The following is a 27,530-nucleotide window of genomic DNA, read 5'->3' as shown; positions in this document are numbered from 1 at the left end:
CGATGTCCAAACGGAAGCCTAACCTAACACAGGGTTGTCCCACAGCTTCGCCATTGTATTACCTTTGGTTACCTCTTCAACCCAAGAAAACAAATCCGTCGTCTCTTTCGTAAGGTAAAATTACGGCTTTCCATTTGATGGTCAAGATAATGCCTCCACCCTCTCTCATTAAGATGAGGCTGGGATGCTAAAAATAATGATGTCCAAATTTGTATATATATTATATAATAATGCTTTAATAAACTTCTTTTTATAATTATTAACAAATTTGTATAATTGTAATTAAAATTAAATTATTACAAGGTAAAAATAGACAGACTGATACTTGAAAATTGAAATATATCCGAGCAAGACTTAAATTCAAAATAAAATTTGAGCTAAGAACTCACGCATACGTAAATATCCATTGTGGCACTCAAAGTTTCAAAACTTTAACCTTATTCAACACTGCCAAAGCTTGCCTCGTTAGATTATTTTATTTTATAACACTTAAATCGTAATTTCATAATTTATAAGATTATAATTTAAATTCAGTTATACCTGCCACATGATATGTTGCAGTGTTTAGTAGCAGCAAAGTCACAGACAAGATTACCAGCAAATGATACGAATACTATCATGAAAAGAACTACCCATTTAAAAACAGAACCCACCGCCCTTATCCAAACGAAGTTATACTAATTTAGAAAATGCCCATCATCCATTTCATTCCTCGTATATACATTCAAAAGGAAACACACTGGAATCACCTACCTCAGTCATCATGCTCGGATTCATTTCTTTTTAAGGTATTTATACTCCACAATACATGCACTATCTGAATAACACTGCTACCTCCATATCTGACCTTAAAATTTCTGAGTGCAATGCAATCAAATTGAGCAACTTGTATGATTTGTGTGCAGGGTGCACATGGTGTGCCGTGAGTCGCAGGCGCATGTTCCGAGCGGTCCAGTTGGGTTAAAATCTATTTCTGATTCAGGCCTAGAAAGGGGCTTGGAGTAGGGTTGTGTCTCGCATGCACTGCAAACTACCCTATTGGTCTTCCAACTTCCAGCCATTTTTATTTTAATCTTCCAACTATATACATCTTTTTAGATGGAATCATAGTAAAACGGATATGGAAAACTCTTAACTCAAAAAACAATTTCATATTAAAATCAGGCATGAGAACTTGTAGTGTGCAAGCTTGAGTAATTCAAACTCGAAAAGATTCAAGTTGATCTTCGAATATCGAATACCGCATTGAGCTTGAGCCAGGCTTTATGAGCTTCTTAAAACAACAGTCTCATTGCAAGAACAGGTGATTCTTGTAAACAATGTTGGGGACTCCAACTCCATTCCAGTAAAGTTATACAGAGTAGAAATATCAGAAGCTTTCATGAATCAAGAGATTAGAAAGAGGCACAGCACATCAAAATGCAGGTCCAATACATAAACATGAGCATAGAGAAATCAAAGATCTCAAAGGAAATGAATCAAGGTTCATTAATGCAAGGATTTCCCCAAGTTTTTCCATATATGCTCATCATCATGTTCATTCGAATATGTATCTGACTCGAATGTAACAACATACATACACAGCAATATGTATAACTTCTATGCATGTAGAGTTGTAGACAACAGATATACATAACTAGGGAGCAATCAGGACAGCTGCTTCATGAGAATTACAACCTTATATTAATTAAGTAATAGGAAATTTGATAAGATTTTAATCCAACAAGCATATAAGGCAGATAGCTTTAATCTTAAATAAATATATATACTTAACAAATATGGATATAATGAAGATCAAACCAGAAACATTCATTGATCCATTTTTATTATGAATCAACCTAAGCCACACCCCAATACTGTCCCAATCATCTTCAATTACCATAAAACACTTGCCAGAACATTTAGAAACACCCAACGCTCCATTGACCCACTGACCTTAAAACCTAATATAACTCTCAAAAAGTTGAGAGGGCAAAAAAGAAGGCAAACCCATTGAAGAACACGATTCAGGCAAACTGACTCCAAGCTCCCCACCTTTCAAAACCTCTCCAATTTGTCAGCTTTGATGACGGGATTTGCACTGGCAATCGCATCGCGTCCAGTGCCCTTGAAATCGAAGGAGCACTCGTGTTTTTCTGGGTACCGGTGCTCCCCACAGAACGCACTCCCGCATCGGCACTTAAACCCAGTCAATCCAACCTTCTTTCTGCAGATAAAGCACCGGCTCGACAATTTTGGCTCGGGCTGTTCATCGCCGGAGAGAGCCACGGCCGGTTGCTCAACCGCCGCTGATGATGAACCCGCATGAGGCAGCTTCTCAACGGGCTTAAACGTCTCCACAACGACATCTTCTTTCGGTTTGACGCTAAGGGATTTCTCCATGGCAGCTTTCGCCTTCGCCGCTTGCTCCTCCCCAGCACGGAGGTCCCGGTAACACTTGGAGCAGAGGTTCATGTTCGCCGCCGTTCCGAAAAACCCGCAACCGTTAGCGCAAAGCTTCGGCTCCGACGGGGGAAAGCTGGTTCCTTGATTCTGTTCAGACCCCATGTTGTCCAGTTGAGGGCTTGCTTTGTTTTCCACAATCAAAAAGGAAAAAAAAATAGGATTAGGGTTTTGATTTTAAGGGTTTTTTTTCCTTCTTGATTTTCACGGAAAATCTGAAACAGCCAAAGTTGAATTAGCAAGCTTCGCAATCAAAATATATAGATTTTTAATTAATTTTCTGATTTGATTTTAATTTTATATTGACGAATATAGCCTCTACCTACACGTTCTTGAAACTTTATAGCCCATGCCAACCAGGAAAGGGTACCTTGGTCTTTTACTTTATTAATAAGATTTTGATTGAATTTGTAGTTTTAGGAGAACCTTTATTCATTCTTTCTTAATAAAAAATTTATTCCTTCCAAAATTTATAAATATAATAATAATAATTTTAACTCTTAATATTTACTGTTTTTTAACTTAATATTTTATTTTTAATTAAATTTAACTATTAATTTTTTAAAAAGAGTCGAATTTAACTAATATTTTTAATTATGTTTTTTTAAATATTTTCATAAATTTTAAATTTTTTATGATATATAAGATAAATAATTTCATATTAATATGGAATATACATGGACAACTTACCATACTGATATTGTTAAAAAAACTAAGTAGTTAGCATTTTTATTAAAAAATTAATGATTAAATTTAGTTAAATAATAATAATAATCAAATTTAGAAAAGATGAGAAAATTATATTTATTATTATGTCAAAATTATTTGTATGGATGAGATAATGGATTGTTGTAGGTAAAATTAGAAGAGCTATTGAATAAAAGATGAAGCATCCAAGCAACGACTTGCAGGATGTGCTGAATGCAACATCTTAGTGTTGGTCAATAAAACTCCAATTTAAGAAGAGTTAGAAGTGACGTCAAAATTTGCTATATGCTTTATACATCACATTCTTCGTTTTTATTTTTGTATTTTTCTTAGCGCATACATTTTATCTTACTGCTTATGTAACTTAGGATGATGTAATTTTTGATACCTTGAGTTAATGATAAAAAATTATATTTTAGTAGAATTTGACAAAATATGTATAAAATATTTTTTGAGTGAAAATTATTTATTCTTTAAAGTGAATGATGTTTTGTGAAATTTAAAAACCCATTAATATTTTCAATTTTATATTTATTAAAATGAAGTCTTTGTTTTTAAGTATAATTGTGATTTGAATTTTAAACGAAAATAAACATCCAAGGTCACAACTTGGGGTCTTCAAATATATATTAAAAATAATAATAAATTTAAAAATTGATAAATATTTATTGAATATTTGGTATGTGATAGTATTGCACCTAAAATTAGGGGAGAGCGATGGATTTAAACGGTCAATTTGCTTGGTTTTTTTAACCGATTTAATAAAGTTCATTAAGTTGGTTTTTTCCGGGATATTGAGTTGATCAACCCGTTTGTACGTTCAACCACCACCCCACATGATAATACTGCGTAAGCGGAAAAGGCCCAGACACATTTTGGATCTTTTGGAGGTACGATTGCACAAAACTCAACAGTACTTCTGTTGTAGTTTCAATGTATTCGTGCATCGGTTTATACATAAAAAAAAAAAACCAAATAGCCCATAAGATGGCAATGATAGTTTCACTTATTGAGTCATCTAGCAGAAACCCATTTGATAAGATTCAACTGGTTTCAAATTTATCGAACCAAAAAAGCACAAAACGATGGAGTACATTTCCTTAACCTTATGACAGTAAGGACAAACCATAAGTGAAACCCATATACATTACCCATATTAACTAGCGTAGCTAATATTTTTTTTTCTAATGATAAAAAAGGCCTAGTCAAAGCCCAAAAAATACAACAAAATAAAGCATATAGGCAAAGCCCAACGAAAATCAGTCCCCAAAACCTTAGCAACCTCACTGCACTGCTACGCTTAGGAAGGAGAGGGAGAGAGGTTGTCGAGGTACATATCTAGTGAGACCCTGGAGAGGTGCCGACATTAAACACCATAAGAAGCAGAGGGCTTCACCATAATGGTGGAAAAGCACGTCCGTCAAACGACAAATTCTTAGTTTCTCATCATATACTCGAGAGACGGACGACCAGATATGGGTGAACCCGTGGATCCATCCGTGTAATATTAACAATCACTTCCATTTTTTTCCCTTCCATATGATTCTGTTGAAAGAGTCCCTTTCATGGTATTTTCCTTACCAGAGTGCTTGGTTCCACCAAACAAATGAGAACAAGAAAAATCTCATTCCATCGAAAGTTAGAAACATCCTTAGCCGTCCATGTTAGCCACTCTTAACTATCCACCGTTAGATTCCCACAACCAAACAACCCGAATCTCACAATAATTTGTCTTACAAACCAGCTTTTAGAATCTTCAGCAACTCAGGTTTCTTACACAAAGAACACACTTGTCACTCAAGCAACAAGACCGATAAGAACAAAAGCAAAGCCTTCAGTTAACTTTTTTATATCAGATTTCTCAAAAAGAAAAACATGGCAAACAACTTTTAAATAGATACACCTGCAATTCTGAGCAATAATGTGTGCCACGTGCACTTAAAACAATAGTAATGCAATTATAGTAGCAGCAATTCCCTTTTGCGGCTGCAAAAATTCCCAAATTCTGAGCAATAATGGTGTGCCACGTGCACTTAAAACAAATAAAATTTCTTTTCTTTTTGAAGTAATTAATTGAAAAACCAAAAATCCAATATCTAGAGTTGCTCGATTCTCTTCTTTGCTTTAGATTCATCACTCGTTCTTTCCTTCACGTTCTCTTCTCATCTTTAACCTCATCTCTCACACGTTCCTCTTCTCTAATTTTCTCAGGAAACAAACAGGAAAATTAGGGTTCTTCTGAAACTCAATAACTTTTTATGATGATGATAATGATAATAATGATGAGGGAGTGAGGTGGTGCGAGAACTAAAGCAAGGAGTCCAGGGTGATAATGGTGATGGTGATGTTAATGGCAACACTGTAAATTTGAGGCTGACATTATTTGAAGAATGTGAAGCAGAAGAGAGGTTTTGTTGTTAAAGGAGCCTGCTTGTTCTTCTATGTAGAGAAGGTATATTTGGTGTTGGATCAAATTGAGAACTTCATTATTTACCATTTGGGGTTAGTAGCTGCTGTTTTCCTCAAATGGGTTGGCCCTTTTTTCATTGATAAGGTCGGTTCTTTTTTCCCTCCAATTTCATGCCTCTTGTTGGATGTTTCTTTGATACTTGCAAATTATATTGCCTTGTTTAGCTTTCATTATTTACTTGCTTGTTGAAAATTATGAAATATTCTAAGGAAGTTCAAAAGGTGTAAAAATGCTCATTTTTTTTTTATAATTTACCTCCATCAGTTTATGATTAAATATATAAAAAAGAAAACTTTAAACCTAATTGTAAACATTTTGTTGTTTTTCTGCATTAATCAAGAAAATAATGACGTCAACTCTAATCCATGGCGGCTAATACAACTGAGACCGTAGTTTAATCTGTGTTGGGGAGAGATGGATTTGTTAACAAGTTCCTTGCTATGTCCGCTATTGATTTGGCTCCTGCTTCAAGCTTTCAACTCGATTATAAATGGAAGTAAATCAAGTCAACAAAAGCTTCCACCTGGTCCGCGGCGGATGCCAATCATCGGTAATCTCATCGATCTTGGAGATAAACCCCACAGATCCTTGGCTAAGCTTGCTCAGATTCATGGCCCCGTTATGAGTCTCAAACTCAGCAGCTTAATCACCGTCGTCGTTTCATCGGAAAGAATGGCCAAAGAAAAGGATATCGTTTTCTCTAACTGAACCATGATCGATGCTATCCGAGCCTGTCAACACCATGAAGTTGGGCTGACGTGGATACCCGTGTCGCCGCTTTGGAGAACTCTTCGCAAAGTCTGTAATACCCATGTTTTCGCTAGTATGAAACTGGATGCCACTCAATACCTGCGTCGGAACAAGATTCAGGAACTGATTGCTAATGTTGGCGAAAGTTGCCATAAAGGTGAAGCTATCAAGATCGGGCAAGCTGTTTTTGATACTACCATTAATTTGCTGTTCAACACTATTTTTTCAGTGGATTTGGCTGATCCAAATTCATCAAGTGCTCAAGAATTCAGAAAAATAGTTTGTGATATCATGGTAGAGGCAGGGGAGCCTAATTTGGCTAATTATTTCCCTTTGCTTAAGAAGATTGACCCAAAAGGTGTACGGCGCTGGATGACTGTTCATTTCAACAAGTTGCTTAACCTTTTCGGCAATATGTTCGATGAAAGGCGACAATCAAGACAATCCCAAGATTATTCTGTATCAAATGATGTTTTGGATACTCTTCTCGACATTATTGAAGGCGGTATCGAGAAGCTTAGTAAAATTATTGTCACAAACTTGCTTTTGGTAATCTTGTTTTTTTTTTCATCTTCTTTTAGTTTTTCTCTTTATAAACAATCATGTTATAGTATTTATTTCCATGTTTTATGCGGAAGAGACATCTTGGCATTGTTAGAGAAGTCTTGAGATCGATTATTAGGATAAGAATATCATGTTAGAGGACATGTTTTATTTGTTGCTAGAACTGATACAACATCAAGCACATTAGAGTGGGCAATGGCAGAAGTGCTTTGAAATCCACAGGTTTTACTTAAAGCTAAGAAAGAATTAGATGAAGCAATCGACTGTTGAGGAATCTGACATAAACCGTTTACCATATTTGCAAGCAATCATCAAAGAAACCTTCCGAATGCACCCAGCTGTCCCACTGTTACTCCCTCGCCAGCAGGCTCAGATGCTAACCTTTGCGGTTTCAAAGTTCTTGAGGGTTCATAAGTGTTGGTTAACGTATAGGCCATCGGAAAAGATCGAAGCATTTGGAATAACCTAAACAGTTTCATGTCGGAGAGATTCTTGGGGGTCTGAAATAGATGTCAAAGGTAAGGATTTTGGGTTAATTCCATTTGGAGCTGGACGACGGATATGCCCAAGATTGCTTTTAGCAAATCGAATGTTGCATTTGATATTAGGGTATCTTATAAACTGTTTTGATTGGGAACTTGAAGGTGAAATCTCACCAAATGAGATGAATATGAAAGAGAAGTATGGGATTGCGGTTCAAATGGTGGAACCTTTGCTGGCAATCCTTATTCTTGTGTGATAATACTGTTTAAAATATCAAAGTGAAGACATTCCTTAATCGTAATTGCATTTGCTGATCTTGAGATAATATTGTTAATTTTTAGACAAATGATAAAAAAACTTGTCTGTTTTTAAAACTTAATTACATTTTTTTTAAAATAACTAATCAAAAATCAAAGATCAAATAGTTAGAATTGTTCTATTCTCTTCTTTGCTTTTGTTGGAGTTTTTGTAGGAGCAAAGGAAGAAAAACTACTTGCTCACAAATGTGCAGTAAGGGAGCTTATGGCTGATAGCTTATTTTGCTCATTTTTTCAATCAGAAAAACAATACATTTATAGCCAAATGCATTATCAAATACTACCTACTACCACTAAGTAGCCTAGTAACTGATAAACATTGCTTGTACATATAAAAAAGCCACCTAAAACTAGTCATTCAACACCTAAACACATATCAAGCTTTCATCAACTTGTTCACTTTCAACTAAGTTTAATTATAATGCAACTAAACAAAAATATTGTTGCTAGCTACAACAAGCATACGTGTTGCAACATATTTACAAACTGCATGCACTTCAACCAAAAATATCATGGCATCATGGTTGACCAATTTTCAACATTCCTTCTTGGACTCCATGCTACGAATACCAATCATTCAACAATTTTTAAGCTCGGCAATCACAAGATGCTTTGTTTTGTTTCAAGCTGGCCTTGCTTAAGCACTTCATGTTCAACCTTGGCCTCATTCTCAACCAAATCTGACTCACATACTTGCTATCTCAGTCTTTTATGCCAAAGATTTGTTCATCAAATGGAATGTTCTCCTCCTTCACAAACTTGATTGACAACTTGCCTTCAAACACATCTTGCCTTGTTCCCTTATTTATTATAGTCCTATTTCTTCTTGCACATATAGTTTGCGAGTATAGTTTGCTTGCCTTCAGTCTGTCATTTTGGCTTGCACCACTCACCTTGCATTTAGACTGTTCACCACTTCGGCTTGCATCCACTCGGGCTTGCATTTAGACAGTCCGCCACTTCGACTTGCATCCATTCGGGCTTGCATTTAGACTTGCTCGCATTCTGCTAAGCTCTTCGATAGACTTGCACTTTGACAGGCTCACACTTTTGGCTTACTGTCTTTAACAGACTTGTAACTTTATACGGCTCACACCTTTTGTAACACCCCTAACCCATATCCGTCGCCAGAATAGGGTTACGGTGCGTTACCAGAGTTTACAGATCAAATACAGATAACTCATAATATTTACTATTCATATACGAAATCAAACATATTCAATCATATTATCTCTTATATGGGCCCTCAAGACCCAATTGATGCATTAGAAACAAATAGGGAGTAGGGACTAAATACATATTATATATAAATATATATTAAATGGGTTGTGAGAGCTACCTATACTGTAGAATTATATATAAATAATATATATTAAATAATCACGTTTATCCCACATCACCGAATAGCCGTTAGGTTAATTCTATTCGGAGTTGTGCGCCAAATATGCTCAGAATTACCTTTAACGAATCGCATAATGCATTTAATGTTAGGGTCTCTTATAAACTATTTTGATCGGAAACTTGAAGGCGGGGTCTTACGAAATGAGATGAATATGGAAGAGAAGTATCGACTCGCAGTTCAAAGGGCAGAACCTCTGCGAGCAATCCCTATTCTTGTTTAAGAACACTATTTAAAAATTAAAGTGAACATGTTCGTTGTTTGTAATGCGTAATTATATATCTCTTTATTTGCAGGTTGTAATTTAATTAATCTAATGTTTGTGGTTACTTGAATTTACATTTATATTTATACTTTAATTATATTGTATTTATTACATTAAAAAAATTTAAAATTGTTTTTCCTTTTTTGAATATAGTTCCCCTTTAAATTGTTTTATTTATAAAATTATTATTTTAATAAATAAATTTCAAGTTAAAAATTTTAAAAATAAATATTCATTTACTTATAAATATTTTTAGACTTTTGTATGTATTTTTTGAACTTTTAAATATTTTTTATTTTTTATACTAGAAAGACACTTCAAGCTTTGTAATTTTTGGACTTGCATCCATAATAATATAAATAAATTAAGTCTTTTTTTTTAACAATAATCAATAATTCATTATTACAAAATTTTGTAGGATGATAATGAAGATGTTCCATTGACAATTTTATAATTTATTTTTCTTAATATACAATTATTTGTTAGTTTGGAGGCTATAGTTTTCATATGACTCAAATACAGTTATATTGTTGGAAAATCGTAATTAATAATGCATTAAAATAAGAAAATATTTTTAAAAGATTATAATGGTAATAAACCCAACCCAGGAATACAAAGCCAATTTGTGTGCTCAAGTGGTTGAAAATTTTGAAACAAAATTTAAAACGTGTAATGTAAAAATTCACATTCACATTTTTTAAACCTTAAAACGTGTAATGAAATAATACTCATTAATTAATATTTATCGGCCCCCATAACTTTATAATTTTATATATTAAACACAAATCTTTCAATTTTTTGTTGTTGTTGTTTTTTTTTTAATGTTATTATTAATCAAGACCCCAATAAATGTATATTCTATCTTCAACCATCAAGATAATATTTATTTTAAAAAAATTGGATCGTGTCTGGACCGAGGAGGTTCCGTTTCAAGTGGAAAGCGCGGTGGTTGCGGACGGCGGTCGAACGCTTATCTGCCTTAATTTCACCACATGCCTTGGGTTGGAACTGTCGCATCTCTCTACCCGTTCCTTGTTGTGTCTTCTTTTCTCTTCATTGCCGTGCTTGCAAGTTCATCGAATTTGGCTTTGGGATTTTTGGCTTCCATCAGCTGCTTACCGGGCAGCCTTTCGGGTTTCTTTTTCTTTTGTCTTTAGTTTTTCTTTGGTATTTTTCTGATTGTATTGGGACATAATGCAGTTTGTTGCTTTTGTCTTTGAACTTGGACCTCGCCCATGTGGTCTGTTTTTCTCTAATACTCTATGAAAGCCATTTTCAAAAAAATAAAATGTAATGTATTTTACCACTACACTTAATTATTTCAATAATAATTCTTTTTTAATTACATAACATAGAAATATTTTATCAAATAAAAAATATATATATTCAACCTAAAAATTATAATAATAAATATTGAACGAGAATATATGAATTTATAAACTATTAATATAAATTCTAAAATAATAAAATATGTTGAATATTATAATAATAAATAAATAAATAAAAGTTGCTTCACAAATTTAAAATTTCTTCTTTAATTCAAACAAGTAATTTTTGACCTTTTCAATTCAAACCAGAAATTGGTCAAAAACAAGTAGCTTTATTTTTAACCATAAAAAGTGGATTTTCATCACATGAAACAGACCAACCAATTTCAGATGAGAACATACAATGAATTACACAGTAGGAATATAAATCAAAACAATAATATCGAATTCTACTTTAATGTGATCTTTTTAGTCCCTGTAGTTTTTAATATTTAAAATTTAAATCCTTACCAAATAATAATGGTTAAATTTATTAAGTTAAAATTTGTTATTCCTAAAATTTAATGGGACAAATATATTATCATAAATATAATATCACGTCAGCTTGATATTAAGGGTCCGTTTGATTGCCAGTAAAATGTTTTCCGTAAAATGATTTCTGAAAAATGTTTTACTTTTCTGTAAAATGATTTACTGGAAAATATTTTCTAGTGTTTGATTGAATCTGTGTAAAATATTTTCTGCTGTTTGACAGATTTCCTGAAATTATTTTCCGGAAAAGTTATTTTTTACATATATTAATAAATTTTTATATTTTAAATTGCTTTTACATATATTGCAATGATTTATTTATAATAATACTCAATTATTAAGCTACAATATTGATTGTTAAAAATTGAAAAAATATTATCCACAATAAGTACTAGTAATAATATTGAATAATTATAAATTGCTTCGAAACCACAATAAGTACTAGAAATAATTTATCCAAATACATACTTAGTAGTACACCACATAGTAACAGCATTGTCCAAGTGTATAATATTACACCACATAAATGTATCAATATCTTCAACCCTTGAGAAAATTTTTGAAGCCAAATTTTTCTATGCTTCTTACTTTTAACTAAAAAAACTTTGGTTGTATCTTTAATTAAATTATAGAGACCAATTTGATATAGATTCTAGTTTGAGAATATACTAATCAGATTTTTCGTAAAAGATTTTGATATCGATTACTTGTAAATAAAGAAAAACGAATAAATTCACAAAAAAAGATAAAGAAAAACGAATAATCCATATTTCATTATGTTGTATCTTTAATTAAATTATTATCCATAATTAAATTATTATCCATAAAGTTGGTAAAAAATAATTTTTTAGTATTGTTCATGCATTAGTCGGTGTGAAATGTTTTAGTCAGTGTACACTATACGAATCAAAATTAAAATCGGTGTAAGAAAAAATTTTAGTTATTCTAATTTATTATTCAAACGGCATCCACCAAGAAATGCAACCAAAACCAATGTACAACCTACTACATTAAAACAGAAACTGTGCCATTTGCTTAACCCACAATCTTTCCACAACCATATCATGAAGCAGTTTTACACTCAAAGTGTTTGCACAACTATTTAAAACCATCCACATGCTATGACTTTGTTCTTGTTAGCTCTACCCCATTCTCTTTTAGCATCATTGGAATAATATCTCTTAATTGGGATAATATCAACAATGCAGCACCGCCATATACGAAACTGAAACATTGATAAATGAAATGAAATATTGAACTGAAATTGCATTATGCTCAATTATGACTATTTTCTATATAAGAGCGTGTTAAAAGCTATGCCTCCAAATGAGGCTCTACGGCACAAATGCAAGTTTCATTTACCAGCTTTTCTTTCACTTCTCACAACCAGTCAAAGATCCTCACCTTGGCCTGCTTTGGGAGGGAAGGCTTGAAAGATATGAAATGGCAGCAGAAGGTAAGACAGATACTTAAAAACATGAACCACAAATTCCTATATATGTAGCTGTGAAACAAATATTCAACTACTCTGGAGAACAAAGGTAAAGCAGATACTTAAAAACATGAACCACAAACCCTACTTACGTAATGCTAGACTTAAAGCATAACAAGAATCATTGACCAGCTTTTCTTTCACTTTTCACAACTAGTCAAAGATCCTCACCTTTGCCTGCTTTGGGAGGGAAGGCTTGAAAGATATGAAATGGCTGCAAAGGTAAAACATATACTTAAAACAGAATCACTTAAACCAAAAAAAAAAAAAGAAAATGAAGAAGCTAATTTCTTGTTCTTCAACATCAAATGTTGTAATTCTTTGAACATATTATTATCAGATGCATATACATATATACAAATCTGAGTACGAGTAACATAATATGGATACGATGAAGCATTGCACGAAATAGAACGTGCAAAACAGAATAATAAAACAAAATCGAAGTAGAAACCATTTTCTGAACGAAACTTAAATTTGCATTTCTTTTTTCATATAATTCTAGAATTTTCCTATCAACCAAACAGAGACTTAAAAAGAATCCATTATGATATAATACTCTTTAAGAATTGCATGAACAGTTAGTAAACGAGATAGTGACAAACAAACAGAAAAACACAGAATTTCGATCAAAAACCGAAAATCAAAAGAAAAAAAACACTTTGATAAAAAACAGCGAAACAAGCTTCGATCTGCTAAAAAATACACTTAAAATCAAACAAAAAAAGCACGCACAGATCAGTGAGAGCAGAGGTGACATTTAACATAAACAGGGGCCAAAATCTTTCTAACTATGGACAAGAAACCGATTCACAAAACTATGGAGAAGAAAATATACCTTTCTAAAGCAAGTCTGTGAAGAAAGTCTGCCCAAGACAAGCCAAACAGCACAGCCAAACTAGCAGAAAACCCAAGCAAGATCTCAGACAAAAACAAGCAGAAAATCCCCAAATCAATTTATAAAAAGAAGAAGAAATCAAGGGGGGAAAAGGAGCCCGAAACCAAATCAAGGGAGAACGAAAGGGAGAACGAAACCAGATCGGTGTAGAGAGGAGAAGGGAGAACGAGAGTGTAGAGAAGGGAGAACGCTGGAAAAATCGAAAAATGTCTTACTGATTCCAAATCGGTAAGACATTTTCCAAAATTAAAGGCTTCTTTTTCCCGTGTTTGTAATTGATTTTACGTGAGGAAAATATTTTCCTCCAATCAAACACTGGAAAATGGGGAAATCAATTCCGGAAAATATTTTCCCCCTATCAAACAGACCCTAATTTTTTTGAAGGAATGGCGAATTAGATTTCGGCATGTTCCGAGGGAATAGAACAAGGTCGCGAATTGCTTAGCAAAGATGTCAAATGGAGATTTAAATGTGAAATGTTACTTTGGTGAGCCACCTGAGTGTGTTCGAATCTTACTGGAGAATGATATTTAATAGTCTGGAATATGGGCAAACTCTCAGTAGAGTCGTGTAATAAAAAGTTTACTTCTATTTTTTTTAACCAAAAATAAAAATCATGACAGCTTGTTATTTTCACATATCATTCACTAAAAATCCAGATAATGGATTAATGATTGTCATTAGTGCAAGGCTAAGATTTTAAAAGTGAAAAATATGGACTAAATCTACAACTCTATACATGGTTCAATACTAATAATTAAATTTAGCAGCTATTGATGGGTCAAAATTAAAATTTGAAAATTTGAAAAATATAAAAATTAAAATTAACTAATTCAAAAAATACATAAATTAAATTGACCAAATTAAAGTGCAAAAAATCACAATCACAAGAACAAAATCAAGATTCATAATGTAGTTAATTCTTTCACCATCATTAGAAGATAGAAATAAAATAAGTTTTTTTTCAAAAAAATAAAAAATAAATTAATCAAAACACTCATAATTAATCACAAATTAGCTAATTAAAAGTTAAATCTAGATACGAGCTTTAAGTAAAAAAAAAACCTTCTACAAATAACTGAATTTTCTGGTTTTTTTATAAAATTAACTCCCAAAAAATCAATTATATAAATGATTTTTTTTGATAAAATATGTAAATAACTTAGAATTTACAGTAAAAGTTGGTGGAGCCAAAATGTTTAGAGTCACTAACATGTCACGTCAGCATTAGGAATGAAAAAATTATTTTTTTAATGGAGTCATGTAGAATGGCGCCACTTATATAAATACTAGAAAAATATTATGATTTTTGAAAAATGGGAGGCTCTAAATAAATTTTTCTTTTTTTAGTAGAGCCAAATAATTTGGCGCCACCAAATTCCAATATCCTTTTCTTTTTTTTGTTTATTATTTTTTTTTATTTTATAATATTTGTTTATTCAAACATTTTTAATTATATTTATAATTTTAAAAACTAATATTTATTTGATGGAGTCATTTAAATAAAATATTTACGTATTTTAAAATTATAAATATGATTTTAAAAAAGGTTTGAATAAATAAATATTGTAAAATATTTAAAATGTAATAAAACAAATAAAAAAACATTTGAATAAAGAAATATTATAAAACATTTAAAATATTATAAAACAAATAATAAACAAATAAAAAAACAACAGGAAAAGGACAAAATGTACCAAGGCTTTATTTAGATCTCTCCTATTTTTTCAAAAATCGTAATATTTCCTTAATATTTATACAGATGGCACCATTCTACATGACTCCACTGAAAAATTAAATTTTTTATCCCCAATGCTGACGTGGCATGTTGGTGGCGTCAAACACTTTGGCTCCACTAATTTTTACTGTAGATTTTAGGTTATTTATCTATTTTATCAAATAAAAAAGGTCATTTACATATTTAATTAATTTTTTTGGGTTAGTTTTATAAAAAAAAAGTCAAATTTTCTCGCTCTACATTTTATTGTCTAATATCTTAAATGAAAATTTATAAAATTTAAATGTAATTTTTAAAACGTTTTATAAAATTTAAGAAAATTATAACAATAACAAGATAAAAGGAGAGAAATATAAGATATAAATAGTAGCGGAGTCAAGGGGGCCGGTAGGTGCCGGGCCCTTAAAATGAAAAATTTTCTATTTAGGTAATTTATAATTTATAAAATTTTAAATTAGTAATGATAAAATTACACTTTAGCCTCCCAAAAATAATAAAAATTTAATCTTATTTTTTAAAAATTATAAAGATATAAACTATTAAAATAGTAAAATTATATTTTTACTATCATAAAAATATATAATTTAATTCTGACCCAACAAATTTTTTTTTGACTATGCGAGAATTGAGGAAATAAATTTCCTTTTGCTTGGATACGTACAAGCATTGCGCATGCCTCTAGGTATGGGTTTTCTAACATTATAAGCTTTCTAACATAATTGCACATAGAAAACTTTTAATCTTATAGAATTTTGGGGAGTTACATCTAATTTTTTATTATCTTTAGTATTTTTCAAATTAAAATGTTGATATGTTATAATTAACATTGTATTTAATAATTATAGGTCCGATATAATTACATGATATGGAAAAATAATTTTAAAATTTTAAAATAATATGAACATGATATAAATACACATTAAAATTTATACAACACAATATATTTTATTTTATAGGGTAAACTCTGTAGATAGTCATCCAATTATAATAAAAAAAGTTATTTTAGGCACGTAAAATGAAAAGTTTATAATTTAGGCACCTACATTATATAGTTTGATCATTTTTGTCACTTCCATCAAAATCACAAATGACAAGCTTCAAATTAGTAGAATGCATAAGTATTGATAACTAAATGTGTTATTATACCAGTTAGAAAAATGTCATGCTATTATATTTATGTTATCAATTTAACGGCAAGTGATCAAAATAAGAACAAATACAAAGTTTAGTACCTAAATTTTAAAAAAAAATTAGATAACTAGAATAAAAACGTGGGAATAATTGGGTGACAAATTGTATAGCGTACAAAATAAACCTAAAAAGAATATAAAATTGTAAACAAAATATTTAAAAGATTTTTTTCTACTTAGCTGATACATGTTAGTGTTACAAAATTAAAGTGGATGAAAAAATTTTAAGGATGAAAAAATTTTAAAGATGAAAATTCAAGTACTAAATCTTTCTTTTATCCTGATTAATAAAATTAGTATTCAACTTTCCGCTATTCATGCATGCCTTCCCTTAGTACTCAAGCAATGCTGGACGAGACATATTCTACTTTGGCGATATATATATATATAGGATTTGAATTCAACATTGTTAACGTGTGGAACACTATAGATTGGTTTTCATGTACGAAGTCCTGCATGTGTTTTGACTAACGTTCACTAACATTCACATCCCTTTAAAACTGAGACCGTTCTTTGATACGAATAAGGGAGAGATGGATTTGTTAACAAGCTCCTTGCTATGTCTGCTCTTCACTTGGCTCCTGCTTCAGGCTTTTAACTCATTTAGAAATGGACGTAAATCAAGCCAACGCAAGCTCCCACCTGGTCCATGGCCTAAGCCAATCATCGGCAATCTCTTCGATCTTGGGGATAAACCCCACAGATCATTGGCTAAGCTTGCTCAGATTCATGGCCCCGTTATGAGTCTTAAACTCGGCAGCATACTCACCATCGTTGTTTCATCGGAAACAACTGCAAAAGAGATCCTTCAGAAACAGGACCTCACATTCTGTAACCGAACCATTGTGGATGCTGTTAGAGCCAGCCAACATTATGAAGTTGGGCTGCCATGGATACCTGTGTCCCCACTTTGGAGAACTCTTCGCAAAGTCTGTAATAGCCATATTTTCGCTAGTATTAAACTCGACGCCAACGAATACCTGCGTCGGAACAAGATTCAGGAACTGATTGCTAATGTTAGCGAAAGTTGTCTTAAAGGTGAAGCCGTCAACATAGGCCAAGCTGCTTTTGATACTACCGTTAATTTGTTGTCCAACACTGTCTTTTCAATGGATTTGGTTGACCCAAACTCATCTATTGCTCGAGAATTCAAGAAAACAGTCAGGGGGATGATGGATGAGGCAGGGACGCCTAATTTGGCTGATTTTTTCCCTTTGCTTAGAAAGATTGATCCACAAGGAGTAAGGCGTCGGATGACTGTTCGTTACGAGAATTTGCTTAATCTTTTTGGAAATATATTTGATGAAAGATTGCAATCAAGAAAATCCCAAGATTATACAGCATCAAATGATGTTTTGGATACTCTTCTTCATATTATTGAAGACGATATTGAGGAGCTTAATAAAACTCATGTCATGCATTTATTTTTGGTAATCATTTTGTCTTCCTATACCTTTTCTATTTTATTCATGCCGCTAGGTATAAAACATTTTCCCCATTTCATTTATGCATCATTGAATAGGCAACATGGAAGAAATGTCTTGACATACTTGGGTTATAAGACACATCGATGCATAGGTGAGCCAGAAAATACGTCTTGACATCATTGTGCTTAAAGATGTTTTTTCCAAATCATCTCATGCATTGATGTGTAGATGCTGTGGAGGAGATGCATTTAGGACAACTTTTCCATGTTGTCAAGTTATAAGATGTTTTTTATATCCTCTTACACAATAAATTAATGTGTATGCAAGACGAAAAAGATATCTAGACACGGTTAGGTAATATAAAAATTTTCTCATGTCATCTTATGCATCAATTGCAACTCCACATCATTATTGCTAGGTTATACGACTTCTTTTTTCTTGTATTATCTTTATGCATCGAGACATCAAAAAAAACATACTTACATCATGTCAATATGAATCTTAAATATTTGGTTTAATCATGTCAAATGATAGGTTTTATTTGTTGCTGGAACGGATACAACATCAAGCACATTAGAGTGGGCAATGGCGGAATTACTTCAGAACCCACAAGTTTTACTTAAAGCCAAGAAAGAACTAAACCAAGCAATCGAAAAAGGGAAACCTATCAAGGAATCAGACATAAATCATTTACCATATTTGCAAGCAATCATCAAAGAAACCTTCCGAATGCACCCGGTTGTCCCATTGTTACTCCCTCGCAGAGCTGGCTCCGATGCGGACCTTTGTGGTTTCAAAGTTCCAAAGGGATCACAAGTGTTAGTTAACGTGTGGGCCATTGGTAGAGATCCAAGCATTTGGGAAAACCCTAATAGTTTCATGCCGGAGAGGTTTTTGGGGTGTGAAATTGATGTCAAAGGTAGAGATTTTGGGTTGATTCCATTTGGCGCTGGACGACGAATATGCCCAGGATTACCTTTAGCGAATCGTATGCTGCATTTGATGTTAGGGTCTCTTATAAACTCCTTTGATTGGAAACTTGAAGGTGGGATCTTACCAAATAAGATAAACATGGAGGAGAAGTTAGCCATCACAGTTCAAATGGCGGAACCTTTGCGGGCAATACCTGTTCTTGTCTGAAAATCCAATTCAAATACACTTTCTAGTCTTTAGACACCCCTGTTAATTTTCAGACAACTGATAAAAAATTATATGTTTTTTAATGAAAATTTTGTATGTTTTTATCATTATAATTTTAGTGTTGTTAATATTGTCCTCTATTTATCATTTCTATTCTTGCTAGCAAATAAAGATTTATTCAAAAAATCTTGTACTTATCGCTCACTTCACCTTAAAAATAGAAAGAGAGTTCTGCTATTTCGGTACAATTTTTACTGTTTATATTTGAATTAATATGATGAATAAAATAAAAATGATGAATTAAATCACTATTCGCAGTGAATATATTTTCTCCTATTAATAACAGATGACTTAAAGATTAAATTAATTTATTTGAACTTAATAATTTTTGTGAATGGCTCTTAGAAAACCATTTTTGATCCAATTCCAAGCAATAAAAAGACGTTTTAAAAATATTTTATAATTTTATTTTATTTTTCAAATGAATGGCTCATAGAAAACCATTTGGGTTGATTGGCATCCACACAAAGCTCCAGCTTCTCAATGAAAGCTGTTGACAGGGTTAGGCAATCGGTTGGTCCTAAGCTCTTTAGGAAGCTTGAATTCAATTTGTAGGAAGAGGCGGCGATACAGCTTTTTATAATGTTTTAGATAATTTGTCTAAAACATTATAAAAAGCTTATTTTTCTCTAAAACATTTAGCACCAACAGTCCACTGTGAAGCATTATGGCTTAATTTCCATTTTGATCCATCCTATAATATTATTTTACCATTTAAAACATAAAAATCAACAACGATTAACTTTTACGGTTTTTATGATTTAGTTTTTATACCCTATTTAACCATATGATTACTAAAATTTTTGGACCAAAATTTAATATAACTCTATAGTAGACTAGTAAATATTAATTAAATAATATTTACTAACTTCATTATCTGTAACAACCCAATTTTCAGTAGTGTCAGAACAGTTATTTGATATCACTAAATCCGATGAAAAAGTTAGAAAAATTTATTAATTAATAATTATAAGTTAAGCCTGATTTTAGAAATATTTTTGAATTAGTGAATTTAGTGATTTAAAAGAAATTATTAGGTAAATTGGGTTGAAAAATGAGGTATCGAGACCTCGATATTATAAATTGAGCTGTAAATATTTTTATAAATATTTACGAAGTTAGTTGTGTAGTTAATTAGGTTTTAATTAAGTGAATTTGTCTAAATTGAGGTTAATTATGAAAAAGGATTAAATTGCAATAGAGATAAAAGTTTAATTATAGATTAAAGAAAAGTTAAAAGGACCAAATAGGCAATTATGCCTTTTTCTAAAGTTGAGTCGGCATATGCATGATAAAAATCTTAGCTTTTTTTTAAGTATATTATTATTTTATTATATTATATTGTAAATTATATTAATTATATTAAATTATTATATTTTAAATAAACAAAATTCTTGACAAATTTATGGTGCATATGAGGAAATGTGGAAAAATGAAATACATATATTAGTAATTATTACATATTTACTTATTATTTAAGTAAATAATTTTATATTATTATTTTATTGTTATTATATTAAACTAATTAAATAAAGGAAATAAAAGATAGAAAAAGAGGATAGAAACAGAATAGGCAAACGAAACAGAGAAGGAAAGCAGTAAAGAAGGAAAAGAAAGAAAGAAAAGGGAAAATTGAGGTTTTGTGATTCTAAGCTTAATTGGTAAGTCAAATTAAGTCTTTTTCTTATAAATTTTGAGTTTTTAGAGTTCTAGAACAAAATATTTCATGATTTATGTTGATATTTTGGAAGTTAGTAGATTATTAGATGTTGTTCATGTTGAATAAATTGAAGTGTTGGGGGTTAGATTGATTTAATTTCAAGTTAGAAGTTAGTAAAGGATTTAATTGTAAAATGAAGTGTAGGCTTTGAATTAATAGGGACTAAATTGAGAGAATTTCGAAATTAGGGATTTATGGTGAAAATGAAGAGTTAAAATGTGTTTATAGTAAGAATTTAAAGAGAATATGGATTTAGATTGGGAAAATAAAATTAGTATTGATAAGGGATTAAATTAGAGTTTAGGTAAAGTTTAGGTATAAATGGAAACATTTTGATGAAATTGTGTATTAATGATTTTTTAATTATTTAATTACGTAGCTAATATCGTGCAAGAGTCATTGTCCGAGAAAGGGAAGGAGAAGGTGGACAAGGAGTGATTCAAGAAAATTTTGGTTAGTATTACCATAATTCGAATTTAATTATTAATTGTTATATTTTAATTAAAATGCATGCAGATAAGTAAAATCAGGTAAGCAATAGAAATGATAATAGTGATTTGGATTGAATCAAATTGAATTGAATGAAGAAAATACGTGAGTATTTGAAATGCATATTGATTGAAAAATAATTAGTGATTTGAATTTGATTGGAAAATGAATTAAAATATAAATTGAATAAAAGTGAATTAAATTATGATTATGTGTGAATATGTGAATTGTGAATTGATATGTGAGTTGGAAATCGAGATATGAGATTTGAAGTTATGTGAATATGTGAATTGTGTATTGATTGAAAAGTGGTTTGAATTGAATCGAAGTATGATTATATGTGAATATCTGAAATATGTATTGGTGTTGAATTGTTTATTGATTAGAAAGTGGGAAGTGAATTTGAATTGAATTGTGATTGGATCGAAAGTGAATTTGAAATAGAAAAATGTATTGAATCAAACTGTGATTAAATTGGAATGATTTGAATTGAAAGTATGAGAAAGTGATTGAATTGAAATGTGATTCGGAAACCCTATTAACTAGTCGGGCTGAGTCGGATATAGTTGGCATGCCATAGGATTTGAAGAGTTCAGGGATACTTCGACCTCGAGTCGATGAGACACTGGGTGTCATATTGTTACTTCGGATAGATTCGATGAGGTACTGGGCACCAACTTACTTCGGCTTGGCCGATGAGACACTGGGTGTCACTTTATTGCTTCGAACTATCTGATGAGGCACTGGGTGCCATTCTGGTGTGTTTGGTTGGATCCGTGTATCCGCCAAAGTCCGATTCAAGTTAATAGGGGTGAATGAATAATTTTGATAATATAAATTTTATTGAATGATCTTGAATATGAATTGAAATGAGTTATTAGAATGAGATGTTAAAAAATCCAATGGAATTGAGATAGTGAAATAATGTATAAGTATAATTAAATATAAGATTGAAATATTGCTTAATGTTATTAATGATCAAGTTGATTTAAAGTATGAGATAATTAATGAATAATTGTAGATATAAATTGAATGTATATAATTTATCGATTAATGTTATAAATTTGAATTATGGTAATACCACTGAGTATTCCCATGCTCAGCGTACGGTTGTTTCCGTGCGCAGGTTAGTAGAAAACCAGTGTTCGGTCCAGCATCCAGAGTAATCCCGACCTCAGAGAAATTTTAGTGATGTACATTTCTTTTGATAACGTAGCATGTACCTAAGTAATGTATATACCTAAGTGATTTATAGGGATTAGTCATTTTGAATGCTTGTATCTATAATATTGCTAAAGGACGATATGTGAGTATGTGATAATGTTTGGCTTTTAAAATGGTAAGTATGAATATGTTTGGTAATATATATGTTTAGGTGATAAATCATGCATGGAAATCATGAAAGAGTAAAAATTTGCAAAGAAACAGAATTCAGGCAGCAACAGTGACATGACTTTGAAAAATCACCTAGGATAGTATATTATGAGTTAGAAGGTGAATGACATGTAGATTGAAAGCTTATTGAGTCTATTTTCATGGAAAAATAACGGTTTAACAAAAGGAATTTTATATTTTTAGATATGTGAATTTCAATGAGACAAGGTCAGATCTGTTTTTGGTGTCCCCTGTTCTGAGTTTAGAAAATCATTAAAAATTGTACAAAAATATTTTTGAGCTGTATTTTACATGCTTAGATTCCTTAATGAGTCTATTTTCTGTAGAAACAAGTGAGAACATCATATGAAAATCCTATAGTGAGGAAATTTATTTTTAGTGGCAAGAGGTCAGGACAGTCAAGTGGTGAAACAGGAGAGACTTTAACTAATAAAATGTACTAATTTGCTGAACCAAAAATTCTAAAAATTTTATGGTAGGAAGATATATGAGTAGTTTCAGGGAAATTTTACGGAATTAAATTTTGAGTCTTGTAGCTCGAGTTATAATTAATTTAGTAACTGCTGCACGATTGGACAGATTGTTGTAATTAGTGAAATTAATTTTCAAAACAAGTTTTTATGCTTCGAATTAGTGTGTTAAGCTAAGTAATGCCTCGTGCTCAACTCCGGCAACGGTCTCAGGTAAGGGGTGTTACATTATCTGAAAATGAAATTTCAAAATCATCATTTTCGGTACCACTAAAAACGAATTGTTACACAATTGGTAGTAGAGCTGAAAGCTGGTACGTCGGCTATAAGACTTCTGCATGGCATGACTTTATTTACAATAATAGAATTCATAGTCCAATAAAAGGGTAAATGATATAGTCTCATAGGCATTACATGATAGATGGGAGAATAACGTGGCCATGAGTCATTTGTTTAGGATGAATAATTTAATTACTATACATTAGTAATTGCCTTTTCATGAAATTAGATATAATGATTACCATGAGATAAAATATGATCATATTAGGTGAATGGATTTAACCCAAAGAAATTAAGGATATCCTATAAGGGTACCACATATATGACAAAGTCATTAGATGTACACTTGATAAGGTACTTTCGTAATGGTATATAATGGGAAGAGCTTAGTCGTGGTATATTAGTGGAATAACTCATTGGCTAAATAATATTGTAATTAGTAGATGAAGAGTCGAAACTTAATTGCAAATTATCTAAGCTCTAATTATATGTTTCTAATTGGTCTCTTCGTTAGCTCGGTACAACCCTTGACAGTTTGCATTTAAATGATATGATAAATAAAACAAAAATGATGAATTAGAGAAATATATATAGTATGTATCACTATCCGCAATGAATGCGTTTTCTCCCAACAAATAAGGGATGGCTTAGAGATTAAATTAATTTTTTCGAACTTAACCACTTTTCTCACATTGGGGCTTGAACTATATTTTTTGCCAAATTAGGCCCTAAACTTGCAAATATTTACACATTGGGGCTTAAATTAGGCAATTATTTCCACATTAGAGCTTGAACTTTTTTGTCCAAATTAATCCTTAAATTTCACAATTATTCCCATATTAAATTTTTTAAGGACTTAACTTAGATAAAAAAAAATTAAACCCTAATATAAGAACAATTACTAAATTCAAAGTGTAACTTGGATAAAAATAAATTCAAACTCAATGAGATAACAATTATAACGTTTAAGGTCTAACTTGAAAAAAATTAAATTTTAAGAAAATTTGTGAAGTTGGAATCCAAAAAATAATTTAACCCGAAAATGAAAGGACATCAACCTTAGATTGATGCATTTAAAAATTAAAAATTACCGGCAAGTGGTTCTCACCCATCCGATCCACACTATTACAGCAGACACTGTGCACGACATATATGATATAATATCGCACGACTGAGAGCTAGTTTAGCCTGTATTGGCGAGTGTGAGTGTGAGTGTGAGTGTGAGTGTGAGAGAAATGGATTTGTTAGCAAGTTCCTTGCTAGGTCTGCTATTGACTTGGTTTCTGCTTCAAGCTTTCCTCTCCATTAAAAATGGAAATAAATCAAGCCAACGCAAGCTCCCGCCTGGTCCACGCCGAATTCCAATCTTCGGCAACCTCTTCGATCTTGGGGATAAACCCCACAGGTCTTTGGCTAAGTTTGCTCAGATTCATGGCCCCGTTATGAGTCTCAAACTCGGCAGCTTAATCACCGTCGTCGTCTCCTCGGAAACAACGGCCAAAGAGATCCTTCAAAAACAGGACCTTATATTCTGCAACCGAACCATTGTGGATGCAATTCGAGCCAGCCAACACTGTGAATTTGGGATGCCATGGATACCTGTGTCGCCGCTTTGGAGAACTCTTCGCAAAGTCGGTAATATCCATATTTTCTCTAGTCTGAAACTCGATGCCAATGAATACCTGCGTCGGCAAAAGATTCAACAACTGATTGCTAAAGTTGGCGAAAGTTGCCTTAAATGTGAAGCCATTAACATAGGCCAAGCTGCTTTTGATACTACCATTAATTTGTTGTCCAACACTATGTTTTCAGTGGATTTGGTTGACCCAAATTCAGCTAGAGCGCAAGAATTCAGGAAAGCAGTTTACATTATCATGGTAGAGGCAGGGAAGCCTAATTTGGCTGATTATTTCCCTTTGCTTAGAAAGATGGATCCACAAGGTGTACGGCGCCGGATGACTGTTCATTTTGACAAGTTGCTTAAACTTTTCGGCAATATGATGGATGAAAGACAGCAATCAAGAAAATCCCCAGATTATACCGCATCAAATGATGTTTTGGATACTCTTCTCGACATCATTGAAGGCGATATCGAAGAACTTAATAAAGATCATATCAAACACTTATTTCTGGTAACTTTTTCTATCTACCTCTAATTATTCTCTTCATAAATGATCCAGTTATAATTCATGTTTGCTAACCAGAGTTTTTCATCTCCATCTTTTTTTCTTTTCTTTTTTTTGCTAATTCTTCGTTAAATCACAAAAAGATATCTGGGGGACAGCGTGCCTGGTTCCAGTTCGTTTTTTTTCTCATATTGTCTTGCGTATCGATATGTATGAAACAGACTGTCTTGGCGTGATTGGGTTATAAAATATTCTTCTCGCCTTATCTTTACACATTAATATTTAGAAAAAAAGATATCCTAACATCTATTCATTACGAATGCTAGATCTTTGGTTTAATCATGTTAGATGACAGGTTCTATTTGTCGCCGGAACTGATACGACATCAAATACATTAGAGTGGGCAATGGCAGAAGTACTTCAAAATCCACATGTTTTACTTAAAGTCAAGAAAGAATTAGATCAAGTAATCGATAAAGGGAAACCAATTGAGGAATCAGACATAAATAGTTTACCATATTTGCAAGCAATTATCAAAGAAACCTTTCGAATGCATCCTCCAGTCCCGCTATTACTTCCGCGTAGAGCTGGCTCCGACACCGACCTTTGTGGTTTCCACGTTCCAGAGGGTTCACAAGTGTTGGTTAATGCATGGGCCATCGGTAGAGATTCAAGTATTTGGGAAAATCCAAACAGTTTTATGCCAGAGAGATTCTTGGGGTCCGAAATTGATGTCAAAGGTAGGGATTTTGGGTTGATTCCGTTCGGAGCCGGACGCCGAATATGCCCAGGATTACCTTTGGCGAATCGAATGTTGTATCTGATGTTAGGATCTCTTATTAACTCTTTTGATTGGAAACTTGAAGGTGGGATCTCACCAAAAGAGATGAACATGGAAGAGAAGTTTGGACTCACCGTTCAAATGGCTGAACCTTTGCAAGCAATCCCTGTTGTTATCTGACAAGCCTGTTTAAATTCCAAAGTGAAAATTCGTAGCTTGTTATTGGCTTTATCTTTTCTTAGGACAATGTATCCTTGTTCTTATCTGAAAAACCTGTTTAAAATCCAAGTGAAAATGTTCGTAGCTTGTTTTTGGCTTTATTCAGACAAATGATCACAAGCTTGTCTATTTCTATCATTGTTATTTCGGTGTTGCTGATATTATCATATCATGCACTTCTCACTGATTTCACTTCAGAATATGAGACTTATGAAACATATTCTTAATTTTCATATTCCATCTACTCTACTTTCCAATCAGTTAAGATTTAATATTTTTAATTATGTATTTTAGTCATTCAAAATAAAAAATTTATAATTTAAACACTCATATTACATAGTGTGGCAATTTTAGTCACTCTGTTAAAATCACAAATGGTAAGTTGATATGGCTATTAAAAAATTAGTATAATACTAAATGTAGCCCTCAATTTTTATATATTATATCGATTTAGTTATAATTTTAAAAAATTAACTCTCAAAATTTACAAATATTCTCAATTTGGTACTTACTCTAAAAAATTAAAGAAATATATAAAAATACAAAGTATATAATAAACTTAAAAAATATATAAAAAGTGACAAAAAAGGAAATTTTGAGTTATGTCAACATTGAGAAGTATATTATGACATATTAATGCAAGAAAGGGTTAAATCGCAAAAGTGAGAAAACTTTTGTTGACCAAGAGGAAATACTCAAAATTTGAGGGGTTAAAGTGTAAATATGAAAAAATTGAAGGACCAATAGTGAAAATATTTTAAGGGTGGAATGATCTAAAAATTAAGGAAAATGGATGAATTAGGACCAAATTGAATATGTGAAGAATTATGAGGGACTAAATTATAATTTTATCAAATTAAATAATGACTCAATGATGAAATTTTAAAAAATCATAAAGCGCAAAATGAT

At 31.9% G+C, this 27,530-nt stretch overlaps 5 protein-coding genes and 1 long non-coding RNA gene across 6 annotated transcripts; 5 read left to right on the top strand and 1 right to left on the bottom strand.

Moving 5' to 3' along the window:
- Window positions 1–1,788: 1,788 nt before the first annotated feature.
- On the bottom strand, window positions 1,789–2,751 carry LOC107890665 (zinc finger A20 and AN1 domain-containing stress-associated protein 1). The gene has a single exon (XM_016815191.2). It carries the CDS (start codon window positions 2,545–2,547, stop codon window positions 2,038–2,040), a length of 510 nt encoding a protein of 169 aa, XP_016670680.2. The 5' UTR covers window positions 2,548–2,751; the 3' UTR covers window positions 1,789–2,037.
- Window positions 2,752–5,234: 2,483 nt separating this feature from the next.
- On the top strand, window positions 5,235–7,712 carry LOC107890666 (geraniol 8-hydroxylase-like). The gene is made up of 2 exons (XM_016815192.2): window positions 5,235–5,704; window positions 5,961–7,712. Exon 2 carries the CDS (start codon window positions 6,332–6,334, stop codon window positions 7,037–7,039), a length of 708 nt encoding a protein of 235 aa, XP_016670681.1. The 5' UTR covers window positions 5,235–5,704; window positions 5,961–6,331; the 3' UTR covers window positions 7,040–7,712.
- LOC107892456 (geraniol 8-hydroxylase) lies at window positions 7,185–7,673 on the top strand. Its single transcript, XM_016817538.1, has 2 exons — window positions 7,185–7,350; window positions 7,543–7,673. Exons 1-2 carry the CDS (start codon window positions 7,185–7,187, stop codon window positions 7,671–7,673), a joined length of 297 nt encoding a protein of 98 aa, XP_016673027.1.
- A 9,097-nt stretch (window positions 7,713–16,809) lies between the features above and the next one.
- On the top strand, window positions 16,810–19,195 carry LOC107890669 (geraniol 8-hydroxylase). The gene is made up of 2 exons (XM_041101193.1): window positions 16,810–17,945; window positions 18,477–19,195. The coding sequence occupies exons 1-2, from the start codon at window positions 17,049–17,051 to the stop codon at window positions 19,080–19,082; spliced, it is 1,503 nt and encodes a 500-aa protein (XP_040957127.1). The 5' UTR covers window positions 16,810–17,048; the 3' UTR covers window positions 19,083–19,195.
- A 1,513-nt stretch (window positions 19,196–20,708) lies between these two features.
- Window positions 20,709–22,734, top strand: LOC121220979 (uncharacterized). The gene is made up of 3 exons (XR_005918295.1): window positions 20,709–20,803; window positions 21,242–21,315; window positions 22,478–22,734. It is a non-coding gene; the product is annotated as an uncharacterized lncRNA (long non-coding RNA).
- A 1,841-nt stretch (window positions 22,735–24,575) lies between these two features.
- LOC107890670 (geraniol 8-hydroxylase) lies at window positions 24,576–26,765 on the top strand. The gene is made up of 2 exons (XM_016815193.2): window positions 24,576–25,627; window positions 25,977–26,765. Exons 1-2 carry the CDS (start codon window positions 24,731–24,733, stop codon window positions 26,580–26,582), a joined length of 1,503 nt encoding a protein of 500 aa, XP_016670682.1. The 5' UTR covers window positions 24,576–24,730; the 3' UTR covers window positions 26,583–26,765.
- The last annotated feature ends 765 nt before the right edge of the window (window positions 26,766–27,530 follow it).

Source organism: Gossypium hirsutum, chromosome D09 (assembly GCF_007990345.1).
Source record: "Gossypium hirsutum isolate 1008001.06 chromosome D09, Gossypium_hirsutum_v2.1, whole genome shotgun sequence".
Lineage (NCBI taxonomy): Eukaryota > Viridiplantae > Streptophyta > Magnoliopsida > Malvales > Malvaceae > Gossypium > Gossypium hirsutum.
Note: the sequence above shows the minus strand (reverse complement) of the source record. Positions and strands in the feature narration are given on the sequence as shown.